At 40.2% G+C, this 19,837-nt stretch overlaps 1 protein-coding gene across 7 annotated transcripts in view; it reads left to right on the top strand.

The window, feature by feature from the left end:
• Window positions 1-19,837, top strand: part of DENND5A (DENN domain containing 5A) — a 61,939-nt gene that overhangs the window by 33,222 nt on the left and 8,880 nt on the right. For 4 of the 7 annotated variants that reach the window (XM_083597705.1, XM_083597704.1, XM_083597706.1 and 1 more), the window contains 7 exons: window positions 1,712-1,864; window positions 8,152-8,236; window positions 9,456-9,540; window positions 15,253-15,381; window positions 16,944-17,065; window positions 17,885-18,030; window positions 18,504-18,622. In XM_083597705.1, the coding sequence (XP_083453831.1) occupies window positions 1,712-1,864; window positions 8,152-8,236; window positions 9,456-9,540; window positions 15,253-15,381; window positions 16,944-17,065; window positions 17,885-18,030; window positions 18,504-18,622 (839 nt within the window). Of the gene's footprint in view, window positions 1-1,711; window positions 1,865-2,672; window positions 2,778-8,151; window positions 8,237-9,455; window positions 9,541-15,252; window positions 15,382-16,943; window positions 17,066-17,884; window positions 18,031-18,503; window positions 18,623-19,837 lie in introns of all 7 variants that reach the window. The other 3 variants (XM_083597703.1, XM_083597701.1, XM_083597702.1) reach the window with 1 other exon arrangement.

The following is a 19,837-nucleotide window of genomic DNA, read 5'->3' as shown; positions in this document are numbered from 1 at the left end:
AGAGAGGTAGGGTGTGACACAGTGATGTTTGCTGTTTTGGGGAGATGAAAAAGGGCTTAAAATTGTGACATTTTAGAAGCTGCTGGTTGTGCTGGCAACTTTGGTAGCAGAGACAGAACTATCCCTACCACAGTGACCACTGTAAAGCCCTTCCTCTTCTCCACAAAGTGGTGAGGGGAGCTTCTTTGGTCCACCCCTATAGAAATTATGGAATGCTATATAGGGAGAGGAACAGGACAGAGGATACCTTTTATTTTTCCTTTGAACTCACCCTGTTGGTTTCCTATGATGGATTAATGTATAAATTTCAACCATGGAGACAATTTGAACAAGCAGCCAGTAGTCATTCAGCCCAATGAGACAGGAGATTTCCAGTGGTTGCTTTTGCCACAGCACAGCCAATCTGACAACAGATATCCCTCTGAAGAAAAGAGAGCAAAGAAAACATCTTAAACTGCAGAGCAGGAAGCATTGGACTGACAGTTTCTCCCATATTAACATATCTGTATCACAGTTTTGTTCTAGCACATGCATGTTGTGAGCTCCCTAGTATCACATAACAATGCATGCTAGGAAAAGGGCAGTTATTTTTGGTTGGAGGCAGGTAAATAATTTTTCGTGAACATAGATAATTTCTACAGAGTGGAGAATCCCCAAACAGCATCATCATGAGTGCAGTTTCCTAATAATTCATAAACATACCACAACTTTTTTTCTCTTTGAACCTGAAGTTACCGGTACTTTACATAAGCAGACATGCACAAATGTGCAAAGTATAACCTTTGTTAATTAGAAATTCTAGATTGTATGTAGACATGTCCTCCCAGAATTATTCCAGTTTAATCTATGATTTTCTACCCAAGGGTTAGGTGGGGTGCAGGAATCCTGAGATCTTTAATTGTATTTTCCTAATTCAAAGATGAGAAATATGGGGCACTCGCAGTAATTTTCATCCACAGAGGTAATGTGTTTAGGATTATCAACTTTCCATTAGGGGAAAAAAATTTCTGACAAGTATAGTTGCAGAGTAGTTTTTGCAGGACAATGGCAACATACGTTCTACAGATTAGAAATAAGTCATATAATGCTTGAACTCAGAGGAGGATACAGAGTGCCTATAGTATGCGCAGAACACACGTTTGTTTTCCAAGCAGGGATGTTTCCAAATGCCTTTTCTGGCTGTAACCACCTGTGCTACACCCCATGACATGCCAGTGGGGCCCATGATGCTCATGTATGGATATGGGGGGAACAAGGGCTTCAGCAGGAAGGGGGTGGGCGGGAAAGCCCTGTTCAGCAAGTATAATTCTCTGTTCACATTTCTTTTTGATCTTCTAGACCATTGTGTTTTGAATCTCCGGTTTTCTTATTATCTGATTTCTGACATAAATAATATTGCAAAACAGGTGTTGTGGATTTGCACACACAGGCAAACCATAGACTTAAATTCACTTGCTGTCAGCAACTTTTCCATTGTGCTGAACAAGTTTGCGATGTCTGATTTCTATAGAAAAACAAGGCAGAAAAGGGAACAACGCTGGCAGTATGACACAACAGATAACCATTGCCAGTTAAAACAACACATTTTATAATTAAAATCACTGTATTTTACTCAGCTAACACGTTGCTCACATGATGTGAAGGCTATTTAATATTCTGGTGGTTTCATCTGACAAATAGTAACTGTCCATTTCTCTTTCTGTCTCAAAAGACAAAGAGAATGCTAGTGGAAAAAATGGGTCGTGAAGCAGTCGAACTTGGTCATGGTGAGGTGAACATTACAGGTGTAGAAGAGAATACATTAATAGCTAGTCTCTGTGATCTCTTGGAAAGGATATGGAGCCATGGTCTGCAGGTGAAGCAGGTAAGAATTGAAATTACCACTCTACAATTTTTCAAATATTTACTTACCTTTTAAAAATGTGCCATCTTTTTGTATTGTTTTCAGATATAAAGAATGAGTTGTGCTGATACATGCTTGAATTTTTTTGAATGAGATTTAAATATTTTATTTAAATTAGAATTTGCATTTTAGGTAGAGCTGCTTAATTTAATACTAAGGGTTGGATCCAGCAGAGGATCTTCTCAATGGAGGAGGTAGAGATAATTTTGACAGATTCCTCTTTCAGTACTCATGGTTGCCTCCTACACTTCTGAATGCTTCCCCAATACCCCAAGGAAAGTTTTTGTGGGGTTGCTGGGGAAAGGAGAAACTCAAAAAATTACCTCTTCCCCAATCCATCAACAGGACAGAGAACACATTTTCTGTGAGCAAAGCTATGCTCACGGGATTTCTGGATCCAGTGCAAGAAGTCCTGACTCTTATTTTCCCTTGTTTTTTTTAACCTTTACTTTGAGCTTTTAACTAGAAAATGATGAAGTAAGGCATAAAGTCTCATTCCTTTAAAGAGAAACCGCACTGATGGATTTCCTGTATGAAATTGCCGTTACTTATACATAAGTTCAAAGGAGAACAAAAAAATTGAATTTTGGTTATCTAAGGAGCTTTGGTGGCCTTTATATCTTGTTTTGTAGATTAGAACTTCCTGGGTTTTTTGTTGATAACTTAGGTAGAGCTACCTTTGCCCAAATCCACTTCTAGACTGTAACAGTTTCTGTGTGTGCAGGTATATGCTGTCTGACTCTTACCTTCCCTCTTATATACTACATAGGATAGAAGCTGTACTACTTTCATCCTAGAAGATAGAGCATCAGTATACTCTGCTACAACTCAGATTTGGGCCTTTCAGACCAGCAAGCGGCCAACCCTACATAAGGTTAATTCTTTGAATTGATTGAAGATGTTGGCAAACAGTGCTGAACGGTCTGTTGTGGTAGAGTATTTAGGAATCTGATGGAAGAAGTGCAGTATATCCAAGCACTTCTGAAATAAAAGTGAAAAAAAAAGAATCACAATTCCTCCTTGTAAAACCAGTTTTGGTTTTCAACCACAGAAGCCTGTTTCTGTAAATTTGTTGTTTGAAAAATCATCAGTAGAAGATTATACCCCCAGCTCCCTCCATACTACACCCAGCTTTTGCCCCCCCCCCCTTGCTGCTGGATCGTCTTAGCCCTGCCTAGCTACCAACTTGCTCTTCCATTTGTGATTGCGGCCTCATATTTATCAACCCAGTTAATGTTGCAAGATGTATGATACTGCTTACCTGTCAGCTTTGAGAGTATTTTTCCTTCTTTGTTGTCATCTCTTGTACGCATGCCATTCTTCTCCCTTGACTTTGTCCATATCTCAGCATGCAGTTCAAGGAAATGAATTGTTACCTTTCATGTGAGCTTTTCATTCATAATTCCACACAATGTGATTTTCATTTACTATAAGCTCACTTGGGCTTTTGTGCTCTTTACGTGATCTGTTCCAGCACTGGAGCCAGCATATATGTTGTTCATCATGTAAGTGTAATATTGAGAGAGATGTTTACAATGATGTCTTTATTTACGCATTAAATCTCTTTTGTATTGTCTGCCTGCCTTATTGTTTACAGGGCCATCAGTACCATAAGTCCTAAACCAGAATTTAAAAGGGTCTTCTAATCCAGTCTCCTACTGCAAGGCAGGATCATTTACTCTCTAGCTTTTCACAAATCAGGCAGTGAAATCCAGGCCACAATGGGCCACAGGCAGGGGGTAGGTGTATTGCAGAAAGTGCATGCTGATTTTCTTGAGTCATATGAAGTTAAGCCAGGGGTAAATAAAAATAAGTGGTCAAAAATCCAAACATCTTGAGGGGAAAAAATCTTTCTTGGCTCCAGTTTGATGGATAAGAATGAGAAAAATCTATTCATTGCATATTCTTGTCCTGATACCTGTATGAGTGAGCCACCAGAGCAGAAATGCCAATACAGCTTACATTAATCTGATTGAGCCTATTCAGTTTCTTTATTCCTATTTTAGAACATACCAGTTAAATGAACATTGTTTTAATTAATAGTGTGAGAATAATTTCAATATTTACTATGTTTGTTAGAAATAATGAACTTGAATAATTATTTACTTCAACATTCCTTAGTAGCCTATACATTTTTCTGTGTGTCTCCAATAATGTTCACCTATAACAATTAAAAACTACATTCTGATTCCTGACCATACATTAGTGAATTTTTAGCTGTCAGTATTTATACTCATACACTTCTTGCCCTAAGTAACTTTTCTTAGTAATATGTTACCCTCCCTGATAAATGATCAGTTGTAAAAGGCACTTCACATTTTGCAAACACTCAAGAAATCCTTGGACTAAAAAGCTTGAAGTCAACAACAGTAATTATAATAAATTTTGTTATAAATCTCTAGCCATTTCTGCTGTGTTGTTATTAAATCAGGTGTATTTATAAGATGCGCTGGTTTCCATGTTAGCCTTTCTTTAACTTCTCAGCAAATTCTTTATAGCGAGTCTGGGATGTGACCCAAAATTTTTTTCTGTCACCATCTTTTTTAATTCTGATATCATCAGTGTTACCCAGATCTTCCTTGGCTCATGGTATATCTCACCTAAACAAAATAAAGAAGGGAAAGGTTAATGAGCACTGATTCCTTCCCTCCCAGCAGCTCTCCACCTTCTCTGGTTGCTGCTTCCTCAACTCTCTGTTTTGGTCTTGGTAACCTTAAATAACAGCAACTCTATCCAACACTAGGAATGAAGTTCAATGGCAGCTGGGTGAGAATTACTTAGATTGAGAAAGGCATTTTTTAATTCTCCTGCTATATGTACAATAATCAGTAATATGATATTAATTCCCATGTTTGCTTGAAATATAGCAATGTTTGTTATGGGAGATAATGAATTTTAATAATTATATATTTAATGTAACTTTTTTCTGTGTCTAAATATCAATGCAAATCTTTTTGCATGTTAAATACATTTTTGGTGTTAGTTATAAAATGGAATATGCAAATACTTTAATCCACTCTTCAAGACTTAACACATGCACACTTATCTGGGAGTAAGCCGTACTGGAAACACTGGCAGTTACCGATGAATAAACATGCTGAAGACTAGGCTGCAGTTGTATAACATTCATGATCTGCACTCATCCAGTATGGTTATAAGCAGCTATAAACTTGAATTAGTTTAGTTTTTGTACAGTCTACCTTTTATCTAATTTGTACAAGTATATAATTTTACTGGAATGCCAAGTCAGAAGTTTAACATCTGAAGGATCCTATCTGAATATTTGAATATTTGAGGTCATATGTATCAACCACTATTCATTAATTTTCTCAATATTATCTGCTATAACAATCTTTAGCATTCATCAGTCAATTTATAGATGCTCTTTAGTGTCTCACATTTTTTATAGATGCTTGTTAGTGTCTCACATTTTTTATACTCCAGAATAATGCTATATCCTAAATTTATTTAGCTAATGTATAGTAGTATTTGTTTTATGTTTTGCTTTTTGACCAGCATTCTCAAAATAACTCTTAAAATTTATTAAATACATTGAGATATTAAAAACCATACGGTACTTAATACAAGCCTAGCAGAGCGTCATCTGATACTGACTTTACCTGTCTCCATCTTTCCCTTTGTTCTTCCCATCCCATGTTAATGATGAAAGGTCTTGGAGTAGGAAGGGAGAGCTCAGTTGGAGCAGAAGGCAAACCTGGTTTTTGTCTTTACCTGATTCCCTCCTTCACCTTTAATGCTTCAAAGATACAGCCTACACAGGTTTTATTTCTGTACAATAAGTTGTTTAATTCATTTGCATCATATTTTATGAATGCTTTGTTACCACTCACATCTGGTGAGAAGTACTGGCTTTCTGGCAGATGCTTGTGTGTGTATGATAGAACATGTTAATTTTGACATTTATGACAGTGTCAGATTTAATTAATGGATCCCACTGGTGGAAACTTGTGTGAGTTCAACTAGCACAACAGGATTTCCCACCCTCTCCTCCCCCTGTGTCTCCCACTCCTATATTGGCTTGAAGGGGTCAGGAGAACCCCCATAACAGTGCACTGGGGGGGGGGGGGCGAAGGGAGATTGTTCCATCAGGCAAGCAGAAACTGATAAAGTGATCTCCTTAGGGCTGAATTCCTTCTAAGGTAAACTGATTTTGGTTACATGGTGGTGATCTCCATGGAGGAAATAACTTATGTGTGGAGTTGCACTTATTCTTATGCTTCTTTTAATTTATCTATAGCTTACCCACGTTTTATATTTGGTGGTTATTAGCCCTATGTGAACTAGTCCTTTAGGGTATTCTCTTCCACATGCCTTGCAAACTATGCTGCAGTCATAATAGGTTATAGCATGTTTCTCTTTGAAATAATGAGTTCTCTCTTACAGATATAATCACCTTGCTGCTATTAACCTGAACACTTAGTCTGGAATGCTGGGGAAGGGTGACAGGAGCCAAATTGGGTCCTATTACAACAAATGAGTGAATGGGTTTCATTATGTCCTATTATGCTAGGTAGATATCAGCTTTCAGATAGTATTTTTGATGATCTGTAGATTGCTCTGGACAAACCCACGTGCTGGTTGGTCTTTGTGCCACTCAGGAATTAAATTTGTAACAATCATGAGAGACTAGGCCATCCAGTTCTTGCTTAGGAGTCATTTTAGTAGCTGCTACCACTTTTTTTACATCCAGTTATGCAAGGATTTCTGAAAGGTTGTCTAGAATTCTGTTGTTCTGGGCGATAGAAAGAGCCAGGACACTGGTACCTAATGTGTTAAGATTGGACTCAGCATCTGGCAGCCCAAGCCATGATCTGGAAGACAACTTCTCTACAAGAAAGACGTGGATGCTTTAAAGCAGGACAGAAGGGTTTGGGGAGCATGCATGGGTTGCCGTGCATTGTTTACAAGGGAAAGTAGCTGGCTGATGAGGAACAGCTCCATGATTTGGTTCAAGGTCAAGAATCAAATTTTGGAAGCTGGCGACAACATAGATGAAGTGCAGACTTTCCTTTCTATATCTGATGCCAGTGGGGATTCATTGAATCTGCAGCTAGGAAATGGTGCCCCAGTTTTATCAGGGTTTCATAAAGAATGAGAAGCTTAGCTGTAGTAAGATCATGCACATGCGTTACCTCTGTATTGTACTGTACAGTATTTTATTATATCCAAATTCAAGTGTCTTGGCAAGACTTTGAGATTTGACCAGAGCTTTGGACAAACCAGGAGCAAACAAATTCTGTTAAAACAAAACAGCCCGTTCAGGAAAACAGAAGATAAATTCAGGAATATAGAAAATAAACATAAAATGGGACTTTAATTAGAAGTCTGTCCTAGAATAAATGTAGTGGCATTCGGTAGGATTGCATGCAGGTACCTGTGAACGTATATTGGGAATAAATCCCATTAAATCCAGTGGGCCTTATTCCCAAGTTTGAGTAGACATAGGGTTGTAGCCTTGGATTTATAAAGAATAACCCAAATATCCAGAGTAAATTAAGTCTGTCAAAAACAGCATAGTAAAATCTGCCCAGCTCGGCAGAGACTGGCAGTAGAATTTAAGTTGGTCTGTCAACATTACCATGTCCCTTATTGAGGGATGGGTTTCCTTTTGATCATGATCTGACGGGAATGGGGAACCTATAGCTCTCCAGCTGTTGCTGGACTACAACTTGCATAAATCTCTGACTATAGGCCATTCTGGCCGGGGCTGATAGGACAAGTGGAGGACACCCACCTGTGTGTCATAAGAACACAACACTAGTATTGCCACACACGTTGGTGATAGCTTATTAAATTTCTCTTTATCAAAGGCAGGTTACAGTAAAGTTGAGAACCTTTTCAACAAAGGCTAGGTTAATCTGGATAACATACCAGTTTTGCATGCCTTTGAATACTGCATTTTATATTTATATTGCTTTCTCAGACTTCTTGTGATATGAAATGACTGGGTAGTGGAGTACACAATAGAGGCTCAGCTATGAGAATATTTGGTCGGAGTGGAAGTAGTTGATGTGTATAGCTTGCTTTAGGCTGATTGGCAGTTTAATGGAATCATTTAGTGAATATAGGAAAAGGTTGGTGTGTAGATTTGTTTTAGAGATTTTGTCTCGGTACAGTAGTATCTGATGATTTAATATGGAACATTTTTGAAATAAAACTAAAGATATGAATAATGCTCAAAATTAGTAATTTATGCTGCATTTGACAATCTTTCTTTTAAATCTTAGGGGAAGTCTGCTTTGTGGTCACATTTGTTACATTACCAAGAAAATAGACAGCGAAAACCTACATCCGGAAGCTTCAGTACCTCAGGTATTGTTAGTTTGTATGAAGGTTATGAACAGTGTTCTCCATTTTGAGAAAGAAAAAGTCACAAAAGAGTGATTGCACCAAACACAGATTTATTAAGTTATATTTATTTATTAACTTCAACAGTGTATATTATTATTTCACACCAAGTCTTTTAAGTGTTGCACAATAAGAATACAAAAAAGATACAAATGAGATAAAATCAGTTAAACTTAACCATAAAATCAGAAAAATGCCTGCTGAAATAAAAAGGTATTCACTAAGTGCCAGAAGTTAACAGAGAACAGGTTTGTTCGATCGTGACTGGGAGGGAGCTGCACAGAGTTAGGTCCACAGCACACCAGCTGTATGTCTGACTCATGGGGATAACTAATAGTGACTCCTCTGAGGACGTCCTTGATTGGGCAGAAGAACAAGGAATCAGGTGGTCTTTAAGGTGGGCATATGAACAGTCAGTGCAAGCTATGCGCTGGTGGAAGTCTGTCCCCAGGAACAGTCTAGCTGCAGCATTTTGCTCCAGGTGAGCTTCTGGACCTGGCTCCTGGGTAACCACACATAGAGTGCACTGCAATAACTGAGTCTTGAGATTAGCAGTGCATGCATAACTGTGTCCAGGCTATCCCTGCCCAAGAATGTCCATAGCTTTAGCTGGTAAAAGGCATTCCTAGCCACTGAGACTGCCTGAGCTTACAGCAACAAATATGTATCCAGGAGCACCCCCAGCTATGAACATGCTCTTTCTGAAGGAGTACACAAGCTGAAGCCAAGTCACCTGATCACAATACATTTCATCCATCAGGGTGACTAAGTGTGATTCAGTCTCAAAACCTGCCACGACCTTCCCTATGGTGAGAATATTTGGAACTGGTTGGTAGTCCAAACCAATGGGTCCAGGGCTATATTTTTTAAGAGTGGCCATAGGTGGCAGTGATCACTCCCTCATGCAATTACACATTAACTATCATCTGGATCCAAGATGGGCAGGGGTCATATCTAGAAGCATATCATCTAGAGCTCCAGGGATTCTTCCTCCACAGTGGGAGTCAGCAACCTCCAGACTATCCAAAAGAGCCCTGTGGGCTGGCTGCTAGGTTCTTGTGAATGTTTGCAGTAAGCCCAAATATTCATTTGCTGACTAAGTGCATTGCTAAAATGGAAAGCATTTACCAATGTAAATACAAATCAATATTTGTACTAATACAAAATGTTATCTTTAATTTAGGAATACTACTTGAATCAGAAAGAAGGAAGTCGGATGCCAGCCCAGCAATGTCTCCCTTGAGAGTATCTCTCATCCAAGACATGAGGTTGGTTTTAAAAAACAACAAAAACACAAAACTTTCATGAAAGGTTTATCAATATTTTAAGTACAGCTGACTTTAAAATAGCTCCTGTTAGCTTTTTTAGTTAGCCTCTTTTTCCTGATTTGAGATGGACAGTGCAATCCTAAAAATGGTTACTGAGAAGCAGGTCCCATTGTGTTCAGTGGGTTTTACTTCCTAGTAAGCAAGTTGAGGATTGCAGTTCTAATTCTTCTCTTCCAAAGTTCTCCTTAAGTGATTAAAAGTCAGTGTCTGTTTTTCTTTTTACAGTGAAATAACTTCTTGTAAATTAAACTCACTCTGTGGAGAAAAGGCCTAATTCAAAATTGTGTGAAGCTGTAGGAATTGGATAGGTTAAGTTTATTTTATCATAAGCATTTATAGGCAAGTCTATTCCATTGGATGCATGGAATGAACTTAAAAGGGTAGTTTATTATTATATTTGTTAAATTTCTGCCCTGTCCTCTGTCCCAAAGGAGCCAGGGCTGGTGTGTCTGCATGTATGTGTGTACTGTGGAAGAAAAACCCAGTTAACAAGTTGAGCTTGAAAGTTAAAAAGTGGCATCCAACCAACTAACTAACTAACTTGTTCCATCAACACAGAGATTTCCACTTGCACAGTAGAACTGTTGGATCAAGCCATATCTTCAGAGGAATTTGGCCACTCTCCGGGTGCCCGGCTTGATTCCATGTTGACCTCCCCGTCAGCGACTCCCGGCAAGACAAGGCGAGGTCTTTATCGGCCGATCCTTCTTCAAACGTGAAAGAAGAACACAGCCACTCTCCTCCTCCCTCACTCCCTGCCATCCCCAGGGAGGGGAAAGAGACAGACAGAAATGTATTTACATGCCTTTATTTCTGTCTTTCCTCAGTGCAGAGAACAACATGTCTGCACTCTCTGATACCCAGCTGCAGAGAGAGAAAAACTCCACCCATGTACTTCCAGTACAGGGTCATGTGACACTCTGAGCTAACATCCGGTGCTCAGAGCACATAATAGACTGTCCCTGGTTCCCACGGTACAGTCCCATAACATAAACATCCTGTTTGGCTTTCCAGCCATCTGGAGCACTCAGCAGCATTGCTCCTTTTTCGTAACAACCTCCCCCAAAAGAATCAATGCGTGTTGCGGCATGCAAAGCGTGATCCAGAGAAGAAAACAAACAGTTGTTATACACATAACACTCCCCTGTTGTTTCAGTTCCACCCTTGGAACTCCCCGCCACTGGTTTCCCCAGTGTACCTCTCTGGTTGTCTGGTTTCCAAGGAACGAGTGCATCCGCACTCCCTTGGCTAGCAACTCTCTGTTGTGTCTTTGTCTCTGACTTAGACACAGCTCCAACCTGTCCTCGGTTGTTTACAACAGCAACACATGCAACAGCTAAATTAGCATACTCTTCTGAGTACCTTTTGGGTGGTTCACCCTTTGTGACTCTCTCAGACCTGCGTATGAGGTGCTGATCCTCTCTGCTCACTGGTTCAGCCTCAGGACTCTTAGGAGAACCAGTTCCAACAGTAAACAGTGGTTCATCCTTCACCTGTGAAGGTCTATCCATTGTGTGAGATTTCCTCTCAATGACTGTGACAACTGAGCTCTCTGAGCTATCACTGTCACTCTCAGTACCACTGTACTCTGTGAAATCATCATCATCATCATCTGAATCGTCCTCTGTGGGAAATGTGTGCACTATCACTCTCTCCTTTTCAGGAGCACTCTCTAGAAATTTTGTGAGAATCACCTGACCAGATTCAGACAAAATTACTCTGTAGAGACCCTTTTCATATCCCACAAAAATGCCTCTGGCATTCTTTACTCCACCTGGAGCTTCTGTCCTCACATGAGACCCAAAAACCTTGAAATGGGCAACAGAAGGTTTTCTCTGGAACAGTTTCTCAAAAGGAGAACTTCCCAACTCTTTCGAAACCTTTCTCACCCATGCATGACAAAACGACATGAGTGACTCCGCCCAGAACTCATGTGGCAGATGTGAACTAAGCAATTGCGCATTCATCCCCTTTTGCAATTCTTTGTTCACTTTTACACAAACACCCCTGTTCCACGCTTCCGCTGAAACAGCAACCTTGTGTCTGATCCCTTTCTTGTGCAGGAACCTCTGGAAATCCTGTAAAAGAAAAATCTGCTTCTCATCTGTCAAAAGACAATCAATGTTAGCATCATGCATATCTTTAACTTTGTCACAAAACCCCTGAAACCTTTCTAAGGCTTCCTGTGGCTTCTTTAACACATAAACCCAGACAAAGTTAGAGAAATGATCCACACACACAAGATAAAATCTTGCATTGCCTCTAGATGGTTCTAGAGGACCAATCACATCAGCATACACCCGCTGAAACGCTCTGTCGACCCTGGCCACCTTCTTGGCGCTTGTTTTGGTCACACCTGCAAGAGAAATCATGTTAGACTCAGAATTACATTCCATGTAATCACTTTGGTCAAAGTCCAACAAATATAGTCCACCTTTCTGTCTGGCAGAAAGATATAACTCTCCATCTTTGAAGATCTTGCAGCTCTTATCATCATAGGACAGTTTCAGTCCTTTCTTTGCAATCTGCGAAACACTCAGCAGATTGAACTTCAATTCAGGAACCAAGTAAACATTTTGTATTGTCAAGTTCAGACTCTTAAGATACACAGATCCAACCCCAGTCGCCTCCAGCTTCTGACCGTTGGCTTGTTCCACAGCGAAGCTTTGCTTCTTAAACGTCGAAAAGAGTCCTCTGTGCGGGGACATATGAACCGTCGCTGCAGTGTCGATAATAAACGCGTTCCCAACATCTGGCGTGGTTCCTTTCGCCATCAGGGCCTTTGCAGGTTCCACCATAGACTTGGTATGACCTTTGCCTGCTGCCTCAGGCTTTGCTGAGCGGCCCTTTGCTCCTTTTGGCTGACGTGGCTTCTTACAGTTCCGCTGAAGATGCCAAGCCTGTCCACAATTGTAGCACTGTACAACGTTCAAAGCTACAGCATCCTTTCCAGTAGCTTCATCAGTGGGGGAATTAGAACTCCGTTCTTCCCTCCCCCTGTCCTTGGCATCCATTTTGAATCCAAGTCTCAGCTCTCCACTCTCGAGCTAGTTAAAATCCAAAAGCTCCTTTTTGAGCTGTTTTTCTGCCTCTCTCTCTCAGGCAGGCAAGCTCCAGGCTGCCTCAAAGTCAAAACAACTTTCGCTTTCCCAGCTCTGACTGAGCCAGCCCCAGGTGTCAGTAGTTTTCCACTTACTGACTGTCGTTGCTTAGCAACTGTGCATACTTTTCATCCTTATCTCGCCGCAAGAATTTCTGGTATGCAAGCCTTTCTTTCAGAGCTTGTTTTGCCAAACGCAGCTCTCTCGTGAACCAGAGAATAAATCATTCTGCATTCACACTTTTAGCCCGATATTCAGCATACCTTTTGGGGCTCCGTTGCTTGGAAAACACCCCCTCTTGGTGTCCTTCCGTCTGTTCAGCTTCTGGCTGCAATGCAGACGTTATCTTCTTTCCTTGGTGCAGAGGATGGCACACGATCCATCAACCTCTCACCTCTCATGCTGATTCCCATGGATCAGATAACCAGCAGCTTCTGCTACCATATGTTGGATCAAGCCATATCTTCAGAGGAATTTGGCCACTCTCCGGGTGCCCGGCTTGATTCCATGTTGACCTCCCCGTCAGCGACTCCCGGCAAGACAAGGCGAGGTCTTTATCGGCCGATCCTTCTTCAAACGTGAAAGAAGAACACAGCCACTCTCCTCCTCCCTCACTCCCTGCCATCCCCAGGGAGGGGAAAGAGACAGACAGAAATGTATTTACATGCCTTTATTTCTGTCTTTCCTCAGTGCAGAGAACAACATGTCTGCACTCTCTGATACCCAGCTGCAGAGAGAGAAAAACTCCACCCATGTACTTCCAGTACAGGGTCATGTGACACTCTGAGCTAACATCCGGTGCTCAGAGCACATAATAGACTGTCCCTGGTTCCCACGGTACAGTCCCATAACATAAACATCCTGTTTGGCTTTCCAGCCATCTGGAGCACTCAGCAGCATTGCTCCTTTTCCTCCCCATCTCTGTGTGCACACCCCAAAGCTGCTCCACAGACTTTGGAGAATACCCAGACCAGATTTAGGGGCGCAGGAGGGGAAAATTCTGCTGAGCAAGCAGAAATCCTTCCACTGATGGAATGAGTTACGTTGAGTGCCTGTCCATTTCATGCATTTTAAGTAGACTTTAGCATATGTAGTACATTAATATGGCAACTACTCTCAAGTGGCAAGTATTAAGATTGTCTTATTTTACCTTTAGTAATTAAGCAGTATATAAAATAGCTTAAATATATGAATAAGCACAGAATGCAAAAATCATGAGTGCTTTATCTTTTGTAGCAGTTAGATTCAGTAGGTATATATGCTGAGCAGGAAGAAGTGAATGGTTTCAGAACAAACTAATAATCTATTGAGCATTTGTTGTATGATAGAGAAATATAGACAGGGACACTTTTTATGTCATATGACATTGCTGTTGTAGTCATTGCTGATAAATATTTTATTACAGGGAGGGAAAACTAAGACATGGGGGCTACCAGAAGGCTCTCTATCCAGCCCCCAGGTCTCTGTCTGGCCATCCCTGTCTCTCCAGTCCACCCCACCCCCCACTGACTTTGCTTCATACCTTGCTTGTCCGGGAGGAATTTACAAAGCTAGCAGCTTTCTAATAACGTTCTCTCTTCTGGAAACAATGATTAATGCTGAGGCCTAGAAGTCAAACATTTCATGAATATGACTACCAATTTGCTGTGTGTATATGTAACAAGTCACTCAGCCTTTCTGAATATAACATTCTTGCATAAAGAGAGTTCCTAGCCATTAATGAAAACAAAGCAAATTCTCATTATTTTTAATTATTATCCTCGATATCAACTGTGCTAAAGATAGATAGTAAGATCACTTAGGTATATCTTGTGTTTTTTGAGGGAGAGGGATGTTCATCCTGCACAATTTTATATTCCTTTCACTGATTAGTAAAACCTCTTTAAATCCTACTTCAATATTTACTTGCACTTACGGTTATGTCTGCTACTTTAGTTGCTTGTTGATGTCATCTTAGGGCCAAACTAAAGAGGGCAGCAGTATTTATTCATGGGTTTGCTCCATAAAGGAGTGTGTGGAGCAATCAGTCTTTCTTTTTCTTCAACATGCAGTGGAGCACATGGGTGTGGGGAACTAAACCCTGCCCTCTCTCCCACTTTTCCTCACTGAGTTTCATTGCTTCATTCAATTTTTCTTGCAGCTCAGTTCTGCTACCTAGACTCATGAGAAGATTGTTTGAAGCAATGGAATGCAATGATGTAAGAGATAGGCAGGGGCAGTGCCAAGTTCTCCTTACCCACTAGCTTAATTTGAATAAAATCTAAACACTCTGACTTTATAGGTGAATGGGGCAGACTTGTAAATAAAATACTAAACTGTAATGTCTATTACAGTGGTAGCCAGTGTATGCCTGCTAGATATGGTTGGACTATAATTCCTATCAATCCTGGCCGGCATAGCTAATAATCAAGGATAATGGGAGTTGTAGTTCAGCAATATCTGGAAGGCTTTCTGTTGGTTCGCCTGGGGTACTGTGCAATGCATTCCTGTCAACTTCTTTTCTAACTCAGTAAAAAGTAGGACAGCACAATAACCTGCTTTTCCTTCTCAGGCATATCCAGAATATAAGTGAGATCAAAACTGATGTTGGTAAGGCTCGAGCTTGGGTTCGGCTCTCTATGGAAAAGAAATTACTTTCCCGCCACCTGAAACACCTTCTTTCTGATCATGAACTCACAAAGTAAGTTGAGTCCAGCTTGAGGTTAACGGAGATCTGTTGGTTTGTGGTAGTTGTTTTTTAAATAGACTTGCCATAGCCTTTAGCAAAGAAAATAGATAACACAGTATATGATTTTATCAGGTACTGATAAAGCTGCTTGAGAAACAGAATAATCTTGAAAAAGAATAGGCTTGGAACAAAGAGGGCATGCATAAGTTTGCATTCAGAAAATTTGGGTTCATTCCCTTTGCTACATATTTTGTATAGTGATGGTCAGAAAGTCCAAAATAAACTAGATGAAGACATCTCCAAAACAGTATTTCTTTCAGCTATCTTAAACTGGAAGACTGTTGGTTTCAACTTTGAAAAATATAACTCTTATGAAAAATGACTATAATGGGATAATCCTGATGTGAGCTATTGTGAGCACCTTAGAGGCAGGGTAGGATCTAAACACATTATAGCCGAGGAATTCCCTTAGCATCTGTTCTGGTACTATAGGAATGAATTTTCTGTTCTTTACATTTTTCTCACTTCTTAATTACATCAGCACATTGTTCAAGGCAATGAATGGGGGTAAATATAACTAGAAAATTAAGGTAACAAACAATGCTTGTGCATGGTAGTTTGCATTCCATAAAAACTCTGATGACTGAATAAGATTGCATTCCTATATTCACTTACCTGGTAATAATTTCCACTGAACTTAATAGGGCTTATTCCTGAGTACACACAAAGGATTGTGCTGTAAATTGTGTACAATTATTTTATATATTTGGATACTCTGATTTTCTTCCTAAACTCAACTTTTCCAATAACATTAAATCTTTTGATGAGGACTGTGGTGAAGGAAAGTAGGAAAAGGGAATGGAAAGAGCAGGAAATTGTGAATAAGAATAGGTGAGCAAATGGGGAAAGGATGGAAGAAGGCGTAGCCAAAGGAGAGAATACTCATCTGTATAAGGCACTATATTTCCTGTGGCCTTTCCTTCTGCTTCCCCTGGTTTTTGAGCCTTCATCAGCTATGCTTCCAAACTATTCAGGTGGGCGGGGTACAAATAAATTATTATTATTATTATTATTATTATTATTATTATTATTATTATTCAAACCACAGGGGGCTAAAATCATGATAATTTTAAAAAAGTGTGGGGAATAGTACAGTGGTACCTTGGTCTATGAACAGCCCTGTTAACGAATGCTTTGGACAACAAACTCCACAAAACCTGAAGTAGGTGTTCCGGTTAGCGAACTCTGCCCCGGAAGACAAATGGAAGCTGAACACAGCTGGTGGGAGGCCTCATTAGGAAAAGCGCACACCTCGGTTTAAGAATACTTTGGTCTAAGAATGGACCTCCAGAATGGATTAAGTTCGTAAATCAAGGTACCACTGCATTCCTAATTGAAACATTGGCAGTTAAGTGGCTGCAAGCCTACATGAAACATCTATGGAGTAAGGTAGCTAGAAGTCAAAACCTTAGTGGTTACATGATGCACATATAGATTGATTCATTGTAAATGCCAGCAACCCCCTGTCTGGGAAGTCTTATTATAGTAATATATAATTTTGTGTTCTTTGTCAGAAAACTCTACAAGCGCTATGCATTCCTCCGCTGTGATGATGAAAAAGAGCAATTTCTGTATCATCTCCTGTCATTCAACGCTGTTGATTACTTTTGTTTTACCAATGTTTTTACAACTATCTGTAAGTATAGCTTTTAATTGTTGGGTTACTTTTCAAAGGGGTTTAAAGCGTGTTTGACACATTTGTATAGCCTCATTTATTTTATAACAGCGTACAGATATCTCATGCTGGGAGTCTACCAATACCCCTTTCATGAGATGATATAATTTGTAACTCTGCAGAGTGTAAAATCCATGGTTGGTTGTTTTTTTAGTGTGTGAACTTACTACGATTTTGTCCGCAGGAAATATATTTCAAACAAATTTCTGTTTTATAACACTAAGCATGATTCTGTGTGGTAAATTAGCAGTGAGACCTCATCAATACATTCTAGTATATTTGATTAGCATATTGCAATGCATTTGAAATCTTCCCTACCTCCAACACTGCCTATTTTGAATTCTTCCTTTTAAGTTCTCTGCATTATCCTTCTCCTACCTGCCTTTTTATGTTCTTCTTCATACTCAGCATTGTCTGCCTGCAACTAATTTTTGACCTGTTCTTTTTCTTAAGTTTCCTATGCTCTCTTCTGAGCTCCCCTTGTGAGAGATCCGTCATTAGTTCTCAGTTCTCTTTTGAAAGACATGCTGCTTTTGGAGCCATAGTTGGACCTCTTTTAGCATCACTAGACTCCATTGGTACGCTTCCGTTTGGCTATCCAAAATAAGCTTTCAGTGCTTTTTCTTTCACTCCCTGGGAGTCTGAGATCAAGCCTAGCGGATGGTATTTCTGCCTAAGAATATAGTATAATGGGTATTTGTTATTCTGCTTCAATTGTATTTGCATTTGTTCTTGGACAACTTGTTTCAGCCAAATTGGTTTTTTGTTTTTGTTTTACAGTGATTCCATACCATATATTGATCATTCCTAGCAAAAAACTTGGTGGCTCAATGTTCACAGCCAACCCATGGATCTGCATTTCAGGAGAACTGGGTGAAACAGGAGTCCTACACATTCCAAGGAATACACTGGAGATGACATTTGAGGTATGGCCTTACCTAAAGATAAAATTAAAAAGATGTCAAAAATCAGAAGATTGCTGGGGACTTTTTCTATTATTTTACTATTATTATTAATTAAATATGCATATCGCCCTTCATCTGAAGATCACAGGGCAGTTCACAACCTAAAATATATGTGCACCTGTATAATACAAATTGCATGTATCTTCCTTTTTGGAATCCTTCTATGAGAGCCCAGCAAACCTATAGAAAATTATGATTAAAATATGTTAGCTGGAGAGGGACGTGTAAAACTATCTCTATAGACTTTCCATTGTGTTATTTTAAAAGTTCCCTTACCATTTGGTTTGTAAACTTGCTTTTTTCTCTAAAATGTGGCATTGTGTTTAGTCATTGCTAAGTTTGGATATTATTGCTCTGTTCATTAGACTATAGTCATTGTGATGTTGTCTGTTTTGATTCAGCAGATTTCCCCCCACCCCTTTTTTAATTTTCAGTGTCAGAACCTGGGAAAGCTTACCACAGTACAAATAGGACATGATAATTCTGGACTGTATGCAAAGTGGCTTGTGGAATATGTCATGGTGAGAAATGAAGTAACGGGTCACACTTACAAGTAAGCAGCATTTCAGATTTTTTATGGATTGCCTGAAAGGATGTATTGAAAATGTTGTATCATAACTGCATCAACTTCCTTTGTAAAATCAGCCAGATGCTGCTCAAAATACTTAAGAGGGCCAACTGGTCTGATAGGTATTCCTTTTCTTGCCCTTTGGGACCAAATCAGTTACTGATACATATTCTAATATCGCACAAGACTTGTTTCTCATAAAGCTCATCTGTATATAAAAAATATACACTGTTTTACAGAGTATGATTTGATGCCTCTTCTTGTTTATATCCACTATGATAAGCTTATGTTCACTGAAATTGGAATTAAGCTGAATTATCTATTGGCTTGTATGATTTAGAGTGCTTTCTTGTCCATTTAAACACACAAATTTATATACTGTCAATGTACAATACATATTTATTTGTATACACTAGCAAAGCTATGAAAACACACACACACACACACACACACATATGCAGTTTTGTGTGAGTGCCTGGAGGCGGTTGGAGGATGGATGGCGGCTAACAGATTGAGGTTGAATCGTGACAAGACAGAAGTACTGTTTTGGGGGGACGGGGAAGGGCGGGTGTGAGGGACTCCCTGGTCCTGAATGGGGGAACTGTGCCCCTGAAGGACCAGGTGCACAGCCTGGGAGTCATTTTGGACTCACAGCTGTCCATGGAGGCGCAGGTTAATTCTGTGTCCCAGGCGGCTGTCTACCAGCTCCATTTGGTACGCAGGTTGAGACCCTACCTGCCCACAGACTGTCTCACCAGAGCGGTGCATGCTCTAGTTATCCCCCACTTGGACTACTGCAATGCGCTCTGCGTGGGGCTACTTTTGAAGGTGACCCAGAAACTGCAATTAATCCAGAATGCAGCAGCTACACTGGTGACTGGGAGTGGCCGCAGGGACCATATAACACTGGTCCTGAGAGATCTGCATTGGCTCCCAGTACGTTTCCGAGCACAATTCAAAGTGTTGGTGCTGACCTTTAAAGCCCTAAACGACCTCAGTCCTGTATACCTGAAGGAGCGTCTCCACCCCTATCATTCAGCCTGGACACTGAGATCCAGTGCCGAGGGCCTTCTGGCGGTTCCCTCATTGCAGAAAGTGAGGTTACAGGGAAACAGACAGAGGGCCTTCTTGGTAGTGGTGTCCGCCCTGTGGAACGCCCTCCCATCAGATGTCAAGGAAATAAGCAGCTATCCTATTTTT

Source organism: Podarcis filfolensis (genome assembly GCF_964270895.1).
Source record: "Podarcis filfolensis genome assembly, chromosome: 1".
Classification (NCBI taxonomy): Eukaryota; Metazoa; Chordata; class Lepidosauria; order Squamata; family Lacertidae; genus Podarcis; species Podarcis filfolensis.
Note: the sequence above shows the minus strand (reverse complement) of the source record. Positions and strands in the feature narration are given on the sequence as shown.